The 20,387-nt window shown below is 41.2% G+C and overlaps 1 protein-coding gene across 3 annotated transcripts in view; it reads left to right on the top strand.

The window, feature by feature from the left end:
- The window catches only part of shisa9a (shisa family member 9a), a 324,593-nt gene extending 304,681 nt beyond the window's left edge, over positions 1 to 19,912 (top strand). For all 3 annotated transcript variants that reach the window (XM_059979331.1, XM_059979330.1, XM_059979329.1), the window contains one exon: positions 12,762 to 19,912. In XM_059979331.1, the coding sequence (XP_059835314.1) occupies positions 12,762 to 13,135 (374 nt within the window). In that variant the 3' untranslated portion in view covers positions 13,136 to 19,912. The remainder of the gene's footprint in view (positions 1 to 12,761) is intronic.
- The last annotated feature ends 475 nt before the right edge of the window (positions 19,913 to 20,387 follow it).

Genomic DNA, 20,387 nt, shown 5'->3' with positions numbered 1-20,387 from the left:
CCAACGGTTTGAGATGTGTCCATTTTAACTTAAGGGTATTGTGAACAAAGCGGATGAGAGAGTGTAGATCAGTACTTGGCTATGATGTGGTGGCCAATATAGAGACTTGGATGGCTCAGGGACAGGAATAGTTACTTCAAGTGCAGGGTTTTAGATGTTTCAGAAAGGGAGGGAGGTAAAAGAGGTGGGGGTGTGGCACTGTTGATCAGAGATAGTGTCATGGCTGCAGAAAAGGTGGACGTCATGGAGGGATTGTCTATGGAGTCTCTGTGGGTGGAGGTTAGGAACAGTAAGGGGTCAATAACTCTACTGGGTGTTTTTTTACAGGCTGCCCAATAGTAAGATGGATATCGCGGAGCAGGTAGGGAAACAGAACATGGAAAGGTGTAATAATAACAGTTGTCGTGATGGGTGATTTTAATTTCCCAAATATCGTTTGGCATCTCCATAGAACAAGGGGTTTGGATGGGGTGGAGTTTGTTAGGTGTGTTCAGGAAGGTTTCTGGACACAGTATGTAGATAAGCCTACAAGAAGAGAGACTGTACTTGATTTGGTATTGGGAAATGAACCTGGTCAGCTGTCAGATCTCTCAGTGGGAGAACATTTTAAAGATAGTGATCATAATTCTATCTCCTTTACAATAGCATTGGAGAGAGATAGGAACAGACAATTTAGAAAAGCATTTAATTGGAGTAAGGGGAATTATGAGGCTATCAGGTAGGAACTTGGATGCTTAAATTGGGAACAGATGTTCTCAGGGAAAGGTATGGAAGAAATGTGGAAAAAGTTCAGGGGATATTTGTGTGGAGTTCTACATAGGTACGTTCCAATGTGACAGGGAAGTTTTGGTAGGGTACAGGAACCATGGTGTACAAAGGCTATAATAAATCTAGTCAAGAGGAAAAGAAAAGCTTACGAAAGGTTCAGAGAGCTAAGTAATGTTGGAGAACTAGAAGATTATAAGGCTAACAGGGACTTAAGAAGGAAGTTAGGAGAGCCAGAAGGGGACATGAGAAGGCCTTGGTGGGCAGGATTAAGGAAAACCCCAAGGAATTCAGCAAGTATGTGAAGAGCAAGAGGATAAGACATGAAAGAATAGGACCTATCAAATGTGACAGTGGGAAAGTGCGTATGGAACCAGAGGGAATAGCAGAGGTACTTAATGAATACTTTACTTCAGTATTCACTATGGAAAAGGAGAGTGGTGATTGTAGTGATGACTTGCAGCGGACCGAAAAGCTTCAGCATGTAGATATTAAGAAGGAGGATGTGCTGGAGCTTTTGGAAAGCATCAAGTTGGATAATTCGCTGGGACCAGATGAGATGTACCCCAGGCTACTGTGGGAGGTGAGGGAGAAGATTGCTGAGCCTCTGGCAATGATCTTTGCTTCATCAATGGGGACAGGAGAGATTCCAGAGGTTTGGAGGGTTGCGGATGTTGTTCCATATTCAAGAAAGGGAGTTATAGACCAGTGAGTCATACTTCATTGGTTGGTAAGTTGATGGAGAAGATCCTGAGAGGCAGTATTTATGAACATTTGGAGAGGTATAATACGATTAGGAATAGTCAGCATGGATTATCAAGAGTAGGTTGTGCCTTACGAGCTTGATTGAATTTTTTGAGGATGTGACTAAACACATTGATGAAGGAAAAGCAGTGGATGGAGTGTATATAGATTTCAGCAAGGCATTTGATAAGGTACCCCATGCAAGGCTTATTGAGAAAGTAAGGAGGCATGGGATCCAAGGGGACATTGCTTTGTGGATCCAGAACTGGCTTGCCCACAGAAGGCAAAGAGTGGTTATAGACGGGTCATATTCTGCATGGAGGTCGGTCACCAGTGGTGTGCCTCAGGGATCTGTTCTGGGACTCTTACTCTTCATGATTTTTATAAATGACCTGTTTGAAGAAGTGGGGGGATGGGTTAGTAAGTTTGTTGATGACACAAAGGTTGGTGGTGTTGTGGATAGTGTGAAGGGCTGTCAGAGGTTACAGTGGGACATTGATAAGATGCAAAACTGGGTTGAGAAGTGGCAGATGGAGTTCAACCCAGATAAGTGTGAAGTGGTTCATTTTGGTAGGTCAAATATGATGGCAGAATATAGTATTAATGGTAAGACTCTTGGCAATGTGGAGGATCAGAGGGATCTTGGGGCCCGAGTCCATAGAATGCTCAAAGCAGCTGCGCAGGTTGACTCTATCTTTAAGAAGGCATATGGTGTATTGGCCTTCATCAATCACAGAATTTAATTTAGGAGCCAAGAGGTAATGTTGCAGCTATAAAGGACCCTGGTCAGACCCCACTTGAAGTACTGTGCTCAGTTCTGGTTGCCTCACTACAGGAAGGATGTGGAATCCATAGAAAGGGTGCAGAGGAGATTTACAAGGATGTTGCCTGGATTGGGGAGCGTTCCTTAAGAGAATAGGTTGAGTGAACTCGGCCTTTTCTCCTTGGAGCAACAGAGGATGAGAGATGACCTGATAGAGTTGTATATGATGATGAGAGGCATTGATCATGTGGATAGTCAGAGGCTTTTTCCCAAAGCTGAATTGGCTGCCACAAGAGGGCACAGGTTAAAGTGCTTGGAAGCAGGTACAGAGGAGATGTCGGGGTAATTTTTTTATGCAGAGTGGTGAGTGTGTGGAATGGGCTGCCGGCAATGGTGGTGGAGGTGGATACAATAAGGTCTTTTAAGAGACTTTTGGATAGGTACATGGAGCTTAGAAAAATAGAGGGCTATGGGTAACCCTATTAATTTCTAAGGTAAGGACATGTTCCGCACAACTTTGTGGGCTGAAAGGCCTGTATTGTGCTGTAGGTTTTCTATGTTTCTATGTTAAAATTAATTGCAACTAAAATGCTTTTGCCCTTTACATTCAGAAGCAACGGTAAAATTCATGATTAAAAGTCATTTTAGTCTCTTTAATTTCTTGCTAATCAGGAAATTAAACCACCATCCAATGTTCTTTTCTTCAAATATCATTCTAGAGATTGTTAGATATGTTTGTGAATCAGAATCAGAATCAGGTTTATTATCACCGGCATGTGTTGTGAAATTTATTAACAGCAGCAGCAGTTCAATGCGATACATAATCTAGCAGAGAAAAAATAGCAATAAATAAAATTTAAAAATAATAATAAATAAACAAGTAAATCAATTACAGTATACATATATTGAATAGATTTTTTAAAAATGTATAAAAACAGAAATACTGTATATTTAAAAAAAGCGAGGTAGTGTCCAAAGATTCAATGTCCATTTAGGGAATTGGATGGCAGAGGGAAAGTAGCTGTTCCTGAATTGCTGAATGTGTACCTTCAGGCTTCTGTATTTCCTACCTGATGGTAACAGTGAGAAAAGGGCATGGCCTGGGTGCTGGGTGCTGGGTGCTGGGTGTTGGGTGTCTTTCTGAGGCACCGCTTCCTAAAGATGTCCTGGGTACTTTGTAGACTAGTACCCAAGATGGAGCTGACTAGATTTACAATTACTGCAGCCTTTTTTTAGTCTTGTGCAGTAGTCCCTCCATACCAGAGAGTGATGCAGCCTGTCAGAATGCTCTCCATGGTACAACTATAGAAGTTTTTGAGTGTATTTGTTGACATGCCAAATCTCTTCAAACTCCTAATAAAGTATAGCCGCTTCATGCCTTCTATATATCTACATCGATATGTTGGATCCTCAGAGATCTTGATACCCAGGAGCTTGAAGCTGCTCTCTCTCTCCATTTCTGATCCCTCTATGAGGATTGGTATGTGTTCCTTCGTCTTACCCTTCCTGAAGTCCACAATCAGCTCTTTTATCTTACTGACGTTGAGTGCCAGGTTGTTGCTGTGGCACCACTCCACTAGTTGACATATCTCACTCCAGTAAGCCCCTCATCCACCACCTGAGACTCTACCAACAGTGGTTGTATCGTCAGCAAATGTATTGGTGGTATTTGAGCTATGCCTAGCCACACAGTCATGTGTATATAGAGAGTAGAGCAGTGGGCTAAGCACACATCCCTGAGGTGCGCCAGTGTTGATCGTCAGCAATGAGGATATGTTATCACGAATCCACACAGACTGTGGTCTTCCAGTTAGGAAATCGAGGATCTAATTGCAGAGGGAGGTACAGAGGCCCAGGTTCTGCAACTTCTCAATCAGGATTGTGGGAATGATGGTATTAAATGCTGAGCTATAGCCGATGAACAGCATCCTGATGTAGGTATTTGCGTTATCCAGGTGGTCTAAAGCTGTGTGAAGAGCTAATGAGATTGTGTCTGCCGTTGACCTATTGTGGTGATAGACAAATTGCAATGGGACTAGGTCATTGCTGAGGCAGGAGTTCAGTCTAGGCATGACAAACCCCTCAAAGCATTTCATCACTGTTGATGTGAGTGCTACCAGGCAATAGTCATTAAGCCCACATTATTTTTCTTAGGGACTGGTATAATTGTTGCCTTTTTGAAAAAAGTGGGAACTTCCACCCGTAGCATTGAGAGGTTGAAAATGTGCTCGAATACTCCCGCTGGTTGGTTGGCACAAGTTTTCAGAGCCTTACCAGGTACTCCATCAGGACCTTCCGCCTTGTGTGGGTTCACTCTCTTTAAAGACAGCCTAACATCAGCCTCTGAACTGGAGATCACAGGGTCATCAGGTGCAGTAGGGATCTTCGCAGCTGTAGTTGTGTTCTCCATTTCTAAGCAGCGTGCATAGAAGGTGTTGAGTTCATCTGGTAGTGAAGCATCACTGCCATTCATGCTATTGGGTTTTGCTTTGTAGGAAGTAATATCTTGCAGACCCTGCCAGAGTTGCTATGCATCCGTTGTCGTGTCCAACCTCATTCTAAATTGTCTCTTCACCCTTGAAATGCCCCACCGCAAATCATATCTTGTTTTCTGGTACAGGCCTAGGTTGCCAGACTTGAATGCCACAGATGTAGCCTTCAGCAGACGACTTACCTCCTGGTTCATTCACGGCTTTTGGTTTGGGAATGTACAATAAGTCTTTGTAGGCACACACTCATCCACACAGGTTTTAATGAAGTCGGTAACAACTGCAGCATACTCATTCAGGTTCGATGATGAATCCCTGAATACAGGCCAGTCCAGCGATTCAAAGCAGTCCTGTAGGTGCTCCCGTGCTTCCCTTGTCCAAACATTCTTGGTCCTCACTACCGAAGCTGCAGTTTTCAGTCTCTACCTATACTCGGGGAGTAGAAGTACAGCCAGGTGATCAGACTTCCTGAAGTGAGGGCGTTGGATAGCACGTTAGGCATTCTTAATGGTGGTGTAGCAATGGTCCAGTGTGTGGTTTCCTCTGGTATTGCAAGTGATCTGTTGATGGTAATTGTTTAGTGAATTTTTCAGACTGGCCTGGTTAAGATCTCCCAAAAACATGGTGAAGGTGTTAGGGTGCGCCATGTTAAACTAAAATTGTTCCATACTTTCAGACATTAAGCTCAAACAACATCTGTTAAAATTCAAAGTTATAGAGTCATACAGCATGGAAACAATTTATTTATCTTAGTGTCCGTTCTAGCTATTGAGTACCTCATACTAATCCTATTTCCAGCTCTCAGTTTATAGTATATCAATTGCTTATCTACAATTTGTTCCCAGGAAATGAATGGGTTTGCATTTTACAGACATCCATAGGTTCAATTTATCCGTAAATGTGAAAAAACTGAAAAATGACTCAGCACGGTAACCACACCTCCACGGTGTGTAGTGAATGGTATCAAAATCACTTAAGACTGATAAGAAAAAAAATTACCAGAAGTGAAAAGAAAGAGGAAATTAGTTCTGCTGGTTGTAGGAACTGTTAGGAACGGGGGCAGGATTGGACCCAAGTGCAGGACACAGGCACTGAAGAACTAGGGGTAGGACAGGATGGGGATGCAAGGGGTAAGGCAGGTGGGGCTGGATCCCGGAGGTCAGGCGAGGCAGGAGGATCCCAGAGTTCGGATGAGGCAGGAGGATCCCAGAGTTCGGACGAGGCAGGAGGATACCAGAGTTCGGACGAGGCAGGAGGATACCAGAGTTTGGACGAGGCAGGAGGATCCCAGTGTTCGGATGAGGCAGGAGGATACCAGAGTTTGGACGAGGCAGGAGGATCTCAGTGTTCGGATGAGGCAGGAGGATACCAGAGTTTGGACGAGGCAGGAGGATCTCAGTGTTCGTGGCAGGAACGAACATATGAACTTGCATCAGACTTCAAATTTAATATTTTGGGAGAGTAGGTGAGTCCATAGTGATCGTCCAGATGATCTTCATCTGGGAACGGGCTGTAAATACTTCTTAAATGTTGAGAAAGTACTTACCTTCAATATCAATAGGTCAATAGATCAATAGACAATAGGTGCAGAAGTAGACCATTCGGCCCCTCGAGTCTGCACCGCCATTCTGAGATCATGGCTGATCATTCACTATCAATACCCAGTCTCTGCCTTGTCCCCATATCCCTTGATTCCCCTATCCATCAGATATCTATCTAGCTCCTTCTTGAAAGCATCCAGAGAATTGGCCTCCACCTTCTTCCGAGGCAGTGCATTCCACACCTCCACAACTCTCTGGGAGAAGAAGCTCTTCCTCAACTCTGTTTTAAATAACTGACCTCTTATTCTCAATCCATGCCCTCTGGTACTGGACTCTCCCAACATCTGGAACATATTTCCTGCCTCAATCCTATCAAATCCTTTAATTATCTTAAACGTTTCAATCAGATCCCCTCTCAATCTCCTCAATTCCAGCGTGTACAAGCCCAATCTCTCCAATCTCTCTGCGTAAGACAGCCCTGCCATCCCAGGAATCAACCTAGTGAATCTACGCTGCACTTCCTCAATTGCCAGAATGTCCTTCCTTAAACCTGGAGACCAAAACTGTACACAATATTCCGGGTGTGGTCTCACCAGGGCCCTGTACAAATGCAAAAGAACATCCTTGCTCTTGTATTCAATTCCCCTTGTAACAAAGGCCAACATTCCATTTGCCCTCTTCACTGCCTGTTGCACTTGCTCATTCACCTTCATTGACTGGTGAACTAGGACTCCTAGGTCTCTTTGCATTTCTCCCTTACCTAACTCTACACCGTTCAGACAATACTCTGCCCTCTTGTTCCTGCTTCCAAAGTGGATAACTTCACATTTATTCACATTGAATGACATCTGCCAAGTATCTGCCCACTCACTCAGCCTATCCAAGTCTCCCTGTATTCTCCTAACGTCCTCTTCGCATGTCACACTGCCACCCAGTTTAGTATCGTCAGCAAACTTGCTGATATAGTTTTCAATGCCCTCATCTAAATCATTGACATAAATCGTAAAGAGCTGTGGTCCCAATACAGAGCCCTGTGGTACCCCACTAGTCACCTCCAGCCAGTCTGAGAAACACCCATTCACTGCTACCCTTTGCTTTCTATCTGCCAACCAGTTTTCTATCCATGTTGAAACCCTGCCCCCAATGCCATGAGCTCTGGCATCCTCTCAGGCAATGGGAGTAATAGATTTTAACCACCCTCTGAGTGAAAAAAACTTCCTCAAATCCCCTCTATCTCCTGCTCTTGATCTGTAGTCTACAGTATGCCTTTTGATTTTGATAAGGAGTAAAGTTTCTCACCGTCTACCCTATCTAGGCCCCCACATAGTTTTCAATGCATCAATTTGGTCACCACTCAGCTTTCTCTACTCTGTAGATAACTAATCCAGCCTAATTGGCCTCCCCTCTTGCTGAAACGCTCTATTCTAGCAAAATCCTGGCCTATCTTGTTTGTACCTTCTCCAGCACAGTCACATTCTCCCAAAAGCCTTGTCCTTTTACAGTTCAAGGTGGTACACAGGGCTCATATGTCTAAAACTAAATTGTCACGGTTCTATCCTGATATTAGTCCCCGTTGTGATAAGTGCAAAAGGGGTAAGGCCTCTCTTATTCATATGTATTGGGCTTGTCCTAGCTTGGAGAAATTCTGGAGAGATGTTTTTTTAACTTTATCTCACACATTTAATTGCAATTTGGAACCTAACCCTCTGATTGCTCTTTTCGGTACTTCAGTAGAAGCTGACATGCATTTAATTCAGACTAAGCGTCGTACATTGTCTTTCGCCTCTCTTTTGGACAGACATGCAGTCCTTCTTAGGTGGAGAGATGCTGCCCCACCTATTCATGCTCAATGGCTTAGAGAACTTATGTTCTTCTTAGACCTTGAAAAGATTCATAATTCACTTCTTAATTCAGATATAAAGTCCCAAAAGGTGTGGTGACCTTATCTTGAATATTTTCAGAATGCCCGTTTAGATTAAGGGTGCATCCTTCCTTTTTTAAATTTTGCCTTTAAATTCCTTACTTCCAGCTTCTTACGGTTAAGATTTATGGGGTTTTTTTGATGTGTAAACATATTATAGTTTAGGTAGTAGGCAATATGCCTTCTTTTTTATAAATACAGCTCTGTGGTGAAATAGTTCTGATTAGCTTTTTTATATATTGTAAGGTTGGCTTGGAGTTGGGTAGTGGGAGGGTGGGGTGGTAACTAACTTTACACTATTCTACTACGGGTGCTTTGCTTAATTGTTATTAATTGTACTTTGATATGTTTATTTTGTACTGTATAAACCTCTTTTTTTTTGCTTTGTTGCATTGTAAAAACTCACTTAAAAGATTTTTAAAAAAGGCTTCTGACCAGAACTGTGTGCAATACTCCTGCTGCGGCCTAACTACTGTTTGATGGAGTGTGACCCACCCCTCCCACCTTGTTTCTCCTATATTCTGAGTTTCAGCTGCCTGACACAAGTATTCCATACCCCTTCCTATTTGTCTGCAAGCACTCTTATCAACCTTTGCTAATGCTTTCAGGGATTCCTGGAAACGTGGCCTTGCTGGTTGCAATTTACAGAATAATGTGGCGCTTGTAGCTGAGTCACTGACACCATTTAAGAATGTAAATGAGCACTTGAATCACTTAGACATAGAGGGCTATGGAGCAAATGCTGGGAGATGGGTTTAATACGGAAAGGTGCCCATTGGTTGTCATGGATGAGGCAGGCCAAATGGCTGTTTCCATCTTGTACTGGGCTTCTCACAAGGCACATTAAACTAGAACTACTTCTGAAGATAAACACAAGGATTTCTCTGTCAGATATCCAAAATGCATGCGTGATTGGGAATGGAAAACTTAGTGCCTGAAACTGAGGACTGCAGCTGTGCAATCCAGTGCTCCTAGTTGGACACACCACTGCTGTATCTCTTCCTCCAGTACGATGGCACTGATTTGTGAGTCCATGGGGAACGCCAGGACCTGATCTGACTGTGAGCTTGGCGGAGGGAGTAAATTCAGAAGCTTCCGAATTATTTTCTGGGTTGAAGTGCAAGCATCACTGATTCATGAGCCTGAAGGAAAGGGTTAAAAATAATGTCCCCTGGCAGCTGCAGTCAGTGAAGCATCCCTCTTTAGTTTACTGACACTTCACCAGATTCATCAGAAACACTGGAGGATGCCAAGAGACTTTTCTGAAGGGTGTAAAGTTGTGTCAGTTCCAGGAACAGCATAAACTTCTGTTCCTTGAACAGTGCTGCTTTGGTGGGAGTGAGATTCATATTGTGCAATGGACTACATTGAGCAAAATAACAGTTTTAAAATTTAAAATATAAGTTTTAAATATATATTCACTGGATGTGAATACTCCTACTAAGGCCTGTATTTATAATGTTTTCTTAATGCCCTAGAACTGAGTGACTTTGTGACCATTTCAGAGGGTCTTTAAGAGTCCTCCACATCACTGTAAGCCTGGGGTCACTTATGAGCCCAACATATTGGTGAGAATCTGGTTGATTTCCACAACAATCTGGTAGCTTTACAGTGCTGATGCTAGTTCTTTAAGTTCTAGATTTATTCATTAATTCAACTTGCGTGTAGAGAGGAGGAGGGACATTAATTGTAGTCATTGTAATATCTCATTTTAGAATAATAGAAGTGTTTCCAGATTAATCTAACCAATCAACCAAACATCAAAGTGTAAACCAACTCACAAGCTCAAAGGCATCAAAGATTACTTCAATTAATTAGTCAAAACGATTCAAATTTGGCAATGAGAAGTATTACTGTAGTAACTTTTGTAAGCTTGCTTTACCTTCAGCTTGTAAGTATTGTGGATTGTAACACCAGATACAATAGGTGAATCACTGTTGGAGTCATGCATTCAATCATCCATCATATGGACAACATAACTTAAAATTCAAGTTTAATTGTCAATCAGCCATACATGAATACTCAAGAATCCAGCCAAATGAAACAGCATTACCCCAGGGTCAATGTGCAAACCGCAGTACCAAGTGACACACAGACCAAGGCACATCTAACCCATATTAGATAGCAAGCCCACAAGATATTGATATAATACTGTCACACAAGAAATATAGTCCAGAACCCTAGGTCCATACATGGTGCAGCAGTCTGCGGTCAAACACAATACAGCTTGTCTTCTGCCAAGCGAACGCTGGGGTGCATCGCCGACTTCAGCTCGGACACGGTGCCACTCTGGTGGAGCACACCAACTCCAGCACTTCTCTCCTGGGCAGCTACAAATATCGCAGCTCGAGACTAGTCCTCGCCATGACTGAGGCCAGGCAGGCTCCACTGCCGTTTGCCTCTGTTGTCCGCCAATAAATCAGTGAACTGGACTTCCTGCATTCCACGTTAACAATGTACAAAAGGGTCTTGTGATCACAAAAAAAAGTGACTAAAATGATCACTTGCTGTCAAACTGCACACCACCTTCATGCACTGTCTGCTTTGACGCAGGCAGCAGCTCCTTCCATTTCTCTACTACAGGCATCTCGCTGATGGGGTAGACCTGTAGTACTTGAAGCACTTAATATCCTGCAGGGTCTTGGAACGGTAAAAAATACTTTTTAAAAGGACAATAACACCTTTACTAAGCCCCATAGAAGCCGCTGTGTTCAAAGATGCTGGAACTTAAAACAAGCTTAAAGTTGGTTTTACATTTCAACTTTTTAAACGTTTGTGGCAGCAATTCGCTAATGATGCGATATATTTTCTAGATATATTTTAGAGAAATATCACTCCTGAAAAAAAAGTCACAGAGTAATAAATGGAATATTTCAGTACATCCTTGACATTTATAGCAGAGCAGGCTCCTTTGAGAATGAGAGAAGACAACAAGGGAAGCCTGCTGTTGGCTGTAGCATTAACTAGTTTATACCGGGTGGGAATATGCAAAGTAGCTGCTTAGCAACACTTCTCAGATGTTTCCCTGAGGCATCATCATACTTAAGATCAAAACTTCCTTTATCAACAAAGAGATGTCAGTGGCATTATTTAGTTCTATAAGTTTTGAGTAGTCTGTTCAAAATGTCACTTAGTTTCTTTCCATCTGCCATACTGAAATGCATTTCTTCTCAGCTTTATTCCAAAGCTGTTCCTTCCAAAATGTGGTACAGTAGTGATCAATTTAACTACAGACATAGTGTAGTTACTTTCTATTTATGAAGAGATAGGTCATTTTTATATTTGTAGTTTAGCCCACTCCTAAGTTAAAGATGGCCATGCTTTCTCCTCCTCAGTATAGTCCTCCCTTAGCCATTCCATTGTTTCTGGAGGTTTGTTGTAAGGAGATGTGCAGTGGGTGAGAAATGAGAGACGTCATAGTTAGAGGAAATTCCCCACTGGAAGTTGGAACAGTTGGTAATAGTGACCATTTTCACCATCTTTTAGTGATTTCAACTAGGAAAACTGCTATCTGTAAATGTTTATGATATTTTATATTGTTGCATTTTATTGTATCCACTTTTTCCTTTTTGGAATTTTGTTTAGGTTGGAGCACGTAGAGCAACTGATGCAAGGCAATTACGGAGCGGCCTTGCCTTCGTTTTACACAGTAGCAATGTGTGTTAAATCACTAATGCACGAGTTTACACTGGACATTCACATATGTTAAAGCTGATTGTCAGATTTTGTTCTCTTGCTTGTCTTCTCATACAACACTCAACCTGAGCTCATACAAAACTCATCCACCTCCTTCCCAATTTTCAGCAAATCCTCTTTATCTATCATCTGGGTAAACAGACCTAAAATGCCTCTTGGATCAAAAACACCTTGTTTTTTAAAATGCTGGTGGAACGCAGCAGGCCAGGCAGCATCTATCAGATCAAACAGATCTCTTACTACCTTTTCTTTCAGTTAGTCCTGATGAAGGGTCTCGACCCGAAACATCGACGGTGATTCTTCCTATAGGTGCTGCCTGGCCTGCTGCGTTCCACCAGCATTTTGTGTGTGTTGCTCGAATTTCCAACGTCTGCAGATTTCCTCGTGTTTGCTTTTTAAATTCTTATTTTTGATTTAAAACCTCCCCAGGATATTAAATCATCTGATCTCCACTCCTGAAATGCTCCATTATCTCAATGCTCCTTCAATTTTAGCTTCTTGCACATCCTAATATCTTTGCTCAGCATTGGCTTTAGGTATCTGGCCCCCAATCTCTGTAAAACCTCTCAGTCTCTCTACTTAAAACCCAGTGTAGCTGTCCTTAAAATTAATTCTTTGACCAAGCTTTTGTTTGCAGAGTAGAGTATCGCTTTACGTGTCAAATAATGCTTTTTGAAGTGTTGCTCCATTAAAAGGGACAATGTAATTGAAAGCTGTTTCATTTAGCTTTGTTTAGAATTATTCCTTGTTTTAGAGCCATTGCATGACTAAGAAGTATATTTTAAAACTTGGAAACAACGCATCACTAATACTTATTTCCCTTTCTTTTTAATGTTTCTTAGCTGAAAAGGCAAATGACGACTTCTTTGCTAAGCGCCAACATTTTGCAGAACTTGCAGCAAAAGGGACCTTGCCCCTGCACCCAGTGCAGATGCCGATGGACCATGATGACCCAGTGCATGGCTCGGACACCTTCAATGCCAAGCTGCCCGGGCAGAGGAACAAAATCACCAAGATGCACACGCATCCATTGGTCTTCGATTCTGACTACAAAACCTGGGACACAAACGACACTACCATCCGCCGGCAGGCCTATGCCAACAAGAGACCCTGCACGGTGGGTCCGCTGGCTGAGAAAGCCAGCCCTCAGGCACAGCACTACCTGGGGCAGCAGCCGTACTTTGTAACCAACAGCAAAACAGAAGTGACCGTGTGATGATCAGCAACTTTTCTATTTAAAGAAAATGAATAAAGAAACCTGTTGTTCAAGAATTACCTATCCCAGAATTGGAAGAGATTTGAAATGTGCTCTAGTTGTCATCTAATGCGATTGGGCTAAGGTATCTGAAATATGAGCAATACACACTGAAGGGTTAATAACAAAGGACTTTCAGTTGAAAAAATAAGTTGTGAATTTTCTTAAACAAAATGACCAGTTCATATTGCAATAGCACATTTCAGTTTTCTGTTGGAGGCTATTGGGACGTGTGAATGTTTAAGACAATTGGGAGCATGCTTTCTGTAGTTTTCTAACTTCCTCTATGTACTTGGAAAAGGAAGGGTGGATACAGCATACCCTGTCTTAAACAGAGATTTTTGATCAGCTTGCTGACTCTCAGCTGCCTTCAGTCTCATTGGGAAGACTGGGTAATGTAGGTTGTGCCTTTACTCTAGATAATGAAGCCGTTCACATTGGTCATGGTTGGCAACCCACTTTCTAATCTCTACAAATAATAGTGCTGCATTCTGTACCTTGTTCAAGAGAATGGTTTAGTAGGCCATTAAGATCAAATAATATCACTGGGTTGCATTCTATGTTTATCAAGTACAACTCTCGAATATTTCCTCTCAATTAATTGGTGTCATAGCCACTCGCAGAAGGTCCTGAGGTTAGCAGCTGAAAAAAAAATGAGCGATGGAAAATAAAGATGCACTTCGTTCTATCCTGTTTTCAGAAAGGAATCACAAATTGTGCTCTACTACTCCCATCATCGTTGTTTTTATATCGAGGGTACAATTTTTAATTAGGGAATGTGCATTTGGATTTGGTAAACGACAAATGATTATCTGGGGGCAATTTGTTTTCACTTGAGTGAAATGTGTGTGATGGTTTGGTTCAACAGGACGTCCTACATTATTTGCCTCCCGGATGCTTTAATTACTTCTGTTTGGAACAGAAAATGGGGCCCTGACAGAGTTCTAAAACCTGCACCCCATCGAGTTAATTTATTATATATACGGTATACTGTACTCTAAACGAAATTTTTATTCTCGCTTCATGAAACACATAGTTTCCTGTTTTATGGGCTGCATAATGTTATATTCATAAACCCTATAGATTTTCAGTCCAAAGGCTAAAAGAAGAGACCTTTAATTCATTTCTCAGTAGTCTACTCCATCCATATATGCTAATACTATTCATCTTATGGGTTTAAGCACCTCAGTGAGCCACCAACTTAATGTAAGTGGATCTTCGGTCTAGCCTTGCGTTCTGCTGTCTCTCAAGGCTGCCGGAAATGGAAGATTAGCTCTGCAGCACAATTTTGGAGTATTGGAGGTAAGGATAGATTTTATACTGTCTGCTGGCACTGGACTACTGAAGTGCAAACAATGTTTCGTTGCCCAGATTCAATAGACTTCACTGTGATTGGTGCAAAGCTGCACCATAAATAAATGAGTAGAAACATGCAAAAAGCCACTGAAGCAGCTTTTAAACTAAGTCTCAGCATTGAGTGGGAAGAACGGCCTATTGTGCCTCCCTTGCTCCAAATTCACACTTAGTTAACAGGGAATTTTGGCACAAGTGCCAAGTGGATAATTTCCCAAATCCATAGTTGGCATGCTCGGATTCACTTGTGGGTGAGGACTTTATTTAGCTAGTTACTGCAGGCGCAAAGTAGTAGGCCGTGGCTTGCAGGCATGTCCTGGCTGGAGTTTGAGGTAGAGGTGAGGTGGAGGGACAGGACAGAGAAATGGATACTTCATGAAAAAAGACCAGCATCGGAATGGAAGATTTATGGGATTCAGAGCCATATTTACATCCCTTTAGTCCCATAAAATCCTTATAGAAAATAAACATCTTATGGTGAAACCTTAGAAGAACGTTTGCAGGCTGTTATCTAACCTTGTTGGTGCCTGGAAATACAGGCATGGAGTCACTCAACTGGAACCAGGCCAAATTTATAAACTTAAATCATCTTTTTGAGAGTCTGGACACAACTGCTGTTTGCTTATTTAAGGGTCTGGTTGAAAGTTGATTCTCAAGAACCCTTCTTTGTGGGACCATTGGCAATGCTCATTCATAGCTGGTCACGCCAAGATGATTTTTGATCTAAAAGGGTGAATGGTGAGCAGGGCTGAGGAGAGCAAGGAAATAGGAGGGAATTTGACCGATGGCCATCAATCCGTAAGACTTCTTTACTATAGAAGTATGCATAAGGATAGGGAGGCCTAAGTTTCTCTGAAGAATACAGCATGTGATGAACTGAATACATTGCATGACTACCTTTTCCTCCCCGCATTTCTGCTTTTATTGTTCACTCTCCTGTTCTGTGACTGCAACTTTCCATTGTAGCAGTCTTACATTTCAATAACTGAGCAAGCCAGCAGTCCTTAATTGTGGCACTTTAAGTCCTCAAGGCACCAAACAGAGTATTACTTTGTTTTTTGTGTGAATGTCATTCACTGATACAATGGTCTTTCTTTCTCTACAGCCTGTGGCAACATTTCTAAAGAAAATCCTTCCCAATATTTTGCTCAATGTTTAACCTTCACGCAGCATCCTAGCATCCAGCGACATGGGCATTGTCACACTTGCTGTGTGGTTGTTGGCTGCATTGTTCCTACCTTGCAAATGTGCCTGCATTTCAAGAGATCTTCACTAGTTGTAAAGTGTTTTGGAATGATTTCAAAGGGAGATCTTCCTCTCCCACACTTCTATGTACCTTATTTTCTTGCTTGTCTTTCCTCCTGTCTTCTGCTTCTTAGTTCAGTTTGCATTCAAACCATTATTTGTTGTAGGATTCACCTAATGTCATGCTCACATAACTGTAGAATTTGAGGATCATTAGCGATATGGGGATTTTGATTTCCCAACCGTAACATTATTTAACATGCCTATTAAGCATTCTCTCCACTTAATGGCAGTATTTTCAAGGCAATTTAGCAGCAATTTTTGGACCCAATATTGCAGCAATGTTTAAATGGTGTTTATATCTTCCTAATACCAGAAGCATCTGGCATTGGTACTTGTGCTGTCCAAGTTGTGAGAGCTTTTCAATGGCCCTCCTCAGAGGTTACTGCAGAGAGCTCATCAGAAATAATGCGAGGAGTGTCAGCCACAGAGCCAGGAGTAAAAGGAGACACCAATTCTAATTGAGATGATTTTTATTTTTTCTTGAGCAAATTGCTCAAAGCTTATAGCTGTTTGAGTCTCTCCCCTTCAATGTTGCACCCAGTTTTCCTGCATTATAGTCCAGATCACCCTCACTTCGATGTATTCATGTACAGTACTTGGAATAAATGTTACACGACAGTGAGTGTTGGCTGGGGGAGAAAAAAACATTGTTTGCTTGTTATGCTCACTGCAAGTCCTCAAGTTTGCTGAAGGCAGAGTGTTTACCTCACAGAAGTGACAGGCTCAGACTCAAGGACGCAAAAAGAAGTAAATATTAAAATGTTCATGTTTTAATTCCACAGAGGATTAATTTGGTTTAGTGTATAAGAATTTAAACAGTGTACATAGATCAAAATGCAGATTATAGCCACATTTTAATATGTCCTTGCCCAGCAATTGATATTATTCAAGTACCATTGACCCTGCCGCATTTCTGCTTTATGCTGTGTACATGTCTACTGTGGAATTAATGTTGTGGTATTGCTGCACATTTTATATAATAGTCGATGTAACAGAGTTTTTCTGAATGCTTTTTCTTGTTATGTGCATAAAATATTAAGGAAACTTTGCTGTGCATTTGTGCATCTTTTCTTTTTATTTTTCCTCAGCAAAAACCCCAAAGTTGTACTTCGCTCTCTCTCACTGGAGAGTCTGACATTCCATGGATTCAAAATGTTCCCCCTCTATGATGCTCTGGCTAAGAGGAGAAAATGAATTCATAGGAAAATTTTAGTGCAGTTCACTCCATGATGCAGGCCAATGGCATATTAATCTGCCTGTTGAATATTCTGACACATTTAAGCATCATTTTACAGCCAATTACAGTTAATGCTTGATTGCCTTAAAGAAATCTTTTGACTTATTAAGAGTCAATGAGAGTGTTTTATACCCACACTGAGACATGTACAAGAGGACACCAAGGTGCAAGTAGAGCCCTGGCCACCTGCACATCCATAAGACCATAAAATATATGAGTAGAATTAGGCCATTCCACCCATTGAGTCTGTTCTATCCACAGTCCATCCAGTCTATCACATGAGGAAAAAGGACAAATATGAACACATTCACTCATAACATCGTGGATGGGTTTAGGCTCCCCATCAAAAGCAACCAAATTTAAGATCTTGCCTATGTACTGTGCCATCAACAAATGTTTCAGATGGTGGGATTAACAAAATTAACCCGTGTTCCGCAGAACAGAATGAGAGGTGGCAAAGTGGAGGATGTCTATCAAAACACCAAAGGGAGAAGCACCTTTGTGTTCAATTCAGTTCAAGAGCTGGGTCATTCAGAAATCCCACTTAACGATCATGGTCATGATGCTGCCCTACAGTGGATGCAGCAGAGCCTGAGTATAATGCACAGACTTACTGAATTACAGGAGGACAGTGAGAAATTGGACTGTTTCAGTGAATAGGTAATTCTTAAGAGCAGGGCTTCCTACTGTGGATCTGAACGCAAAGACTATTGTCCTAAATGATGAGAATGAGATGTGGGTGAGGCTGGAATCAGCCTTGTTGATGGTACACTGTATTTGCAGACCCTAGTTGGATTACTACAGTAAATGGAATGAAACCTAAAGACCTATGGATGTCTCTGGAGTCATATTACATCATCACAAAATGAATCATTGTCTTCAGAAGAGAATTTGGTAGGGAAAGAAGTAAGGAGAAGTAAAAAATTATTCTTTTGTGCCCCACACAATAACATCAGTCAGATCGAGGTTTGCTTTCCTAGTCTGAAATGGAAGTTGGCATAATATGACAATACCTTAACAAGTGTTATTTAAGTCCTTTCCTTGTTATCGTTTGCTTATCTGTCCCTGGACACTAACTCTGAGATCATATCACAGACAGACAGACATACTTTATTGATCCCAAGGGAAATTGATCCCAAAGGAATCACTACAGTAACTGATTCTTGATTTGATAAAACATTATACAGAATTCAATGATTTCAGCTAAGGAATCCAAAATCAGATTATTTTCTTTTTACAAGAGCAATTTTAGACTTAACAGTACTCTGAGTGACAGTTTCCCCACTATTCTAAAGCCAATATATCAATTCAATAGTGTACCCAAGAGCTTATTGGTAACTGTTGATTGCAGTACCATGCACCAATATCAAAACTAAGAAGAGTAATTTGGATTTCATCTCAGTTTGTGCCCTTTTCATTTATGACCAGCTCAAAAGCTTAAAAAAAGCAAATTGAGGAAAGTAAATATTTTAAATATTGTGCAACTAAGATCAATTTTACAATAGCAAATGCAAGATCTTGATCTATAGAAATCAGGAAGAAAAGGCAGGGCAAGATGAAAGAAGCAGTATGATTCCTTAACAATTGGTTTTTTGTCTTTGCTTTGCATCTGTACTGAGTTGTGCAAAGTAAATTATGAGAAAATAAACTGCTTTATATTAAGATTATGGAGTCATACAACATAGTAAAAGGTCATTTGGCCTTTCATGTCCAGGTCAACCATCAATCATCGACCTACACTAATCCTAGTTACTAGCACTTTATTTGCATTATTTTCAAACTTCAAATTAAGTTCTGCCTAATAATATAAAACCTTAGATATAGGAGTAGAATTAGGCCATTGCCCACTGAGTCTGCTCTGCCATTTCATCCCTCTCAGCCTCTGTTTTCTACTTGTAGCCCTTCAAGCGCTGATTAATCAAAAATCTATCAACTTCTGCCTTAAAAATATCCAATGACTTGGCCTCCAAAGCCACCTGTGGCAATGAATTCCACAGATTCACCACTCTCTGGCTAAAGAAATTACTCTTCACCTCCATCCTAAATGGATGTCCCTCGACTCTGAGGCTGTGTCCTCTGGTCTTGGTCTGAGGTAAATCTCAATTTTTTATCAGGGCGATGAGATATATCACATTAAAGGAGTGGACTAGTGCTTGGGATACTAATCCCTGCATCCCTAACAGTCAGATGTTGGGAATTCATTGTTTCCTTATCATTATCTATGTCTGCGCATTTCCTATTGTGCAATCTCTCAAGAAGAGCAGTGACATTTTTGACAAATGCTGTTCTGAGCTTAACGATGAAAAATCATAAATAATTAGCAACTGTACGTGATCACAGGCCAGTTTATAATCTTTATAATATAGTGTACAGCTTTTAGCTTTTTATTTTACTTTGGTGCTATATTTTTGCCATTAGCTTCCAAGAGTATCAAGCAGATCTTTAATCCTTTAGTCCCCATGAGTGAGTGAGCGCTGATTCCATTTCAAGGTTTCCAATTTACAAAACAGCTGGCCAATATTTTGATCAGAGTCACCTTGATGCCCTTCATCAGGTGAGCGAATCTGAAGGATTTATTTACAACAGTAACTAATAACTAATGTCATGCAGTTTGGAAATAATTTAAGTGTATATGCATAATTATTTTGCTATGTGTATTGTCTTGCTGTGAACTGCTATTAAAGAGCTTGTAAAAATAACATAATTTACAATGTCATCTATAGTCTTGGTTGAAATATTTCTGGTTACGTTATGTTTATATTAAATGTTGAAATAATGTTTGTAAAGAAATCTTTCAATGTATTGAACTAAAAATTTCTTACTTGGCAATAAAACTTATACAACTACTTGAAATGTTAGTTGGAGTTTTTTTTGTTCATTGCTGAAGGGTTAGGAAATGATTCTCCATCTGTAATTATCTTCTGGGTGTGAGATATGGTGGATGCTCAATTGATTGGAAGGTTCATAATTCTGAGAAGTTGGGGGTTATCAGGAGGCTAAGGGATCAGGGCTAAAGACCAGTGGTGGATCAGAGGGGAGGATCAATGCCAGTAAGAAATGTATGCCATTGTAGGTGGTGTGGGGTCTAAGGTCTTATCTTACTGGAGTTCCAGAGCAGCATAATGTCCTGATGAAGGGTCTTGGCCCGAAACGTCAACAGCGCTTCTTCCTATAGATGCTGCCTGGCCTGCTGTGTTCCACCAGCATCTTGTGTGTGTTGTTGCAATTAGATCTTTATTGTTTTGGGAGTGACCAAGGATGGTTGCTCCTCAGATCAAAAAGAGGACGAGGTCATGATATGCATCTGACATAGAA

This window comes from Hypanus sabinus, chromosome 9 (genome assembly GCF_030144855.1).
Source record: "Hypanus sabinus isolate sHypSab1 chromosome 9, sHypSab1.hap1, whole genome shotgun sequence".
Classification (NCBI taxonomy): domain Eukaryota; kingdom Metazoa; phylum Chordata; class Chondrichthyes; order Myliobatiformes; family Dasyatidae; genus Hypanus; species Hypanus sabinus.
The sequence above is the reverse complement of the archived record's forward strand: the minus strand, read 5'-3'. Positions and strand labels throughout refer to the sequence as shown.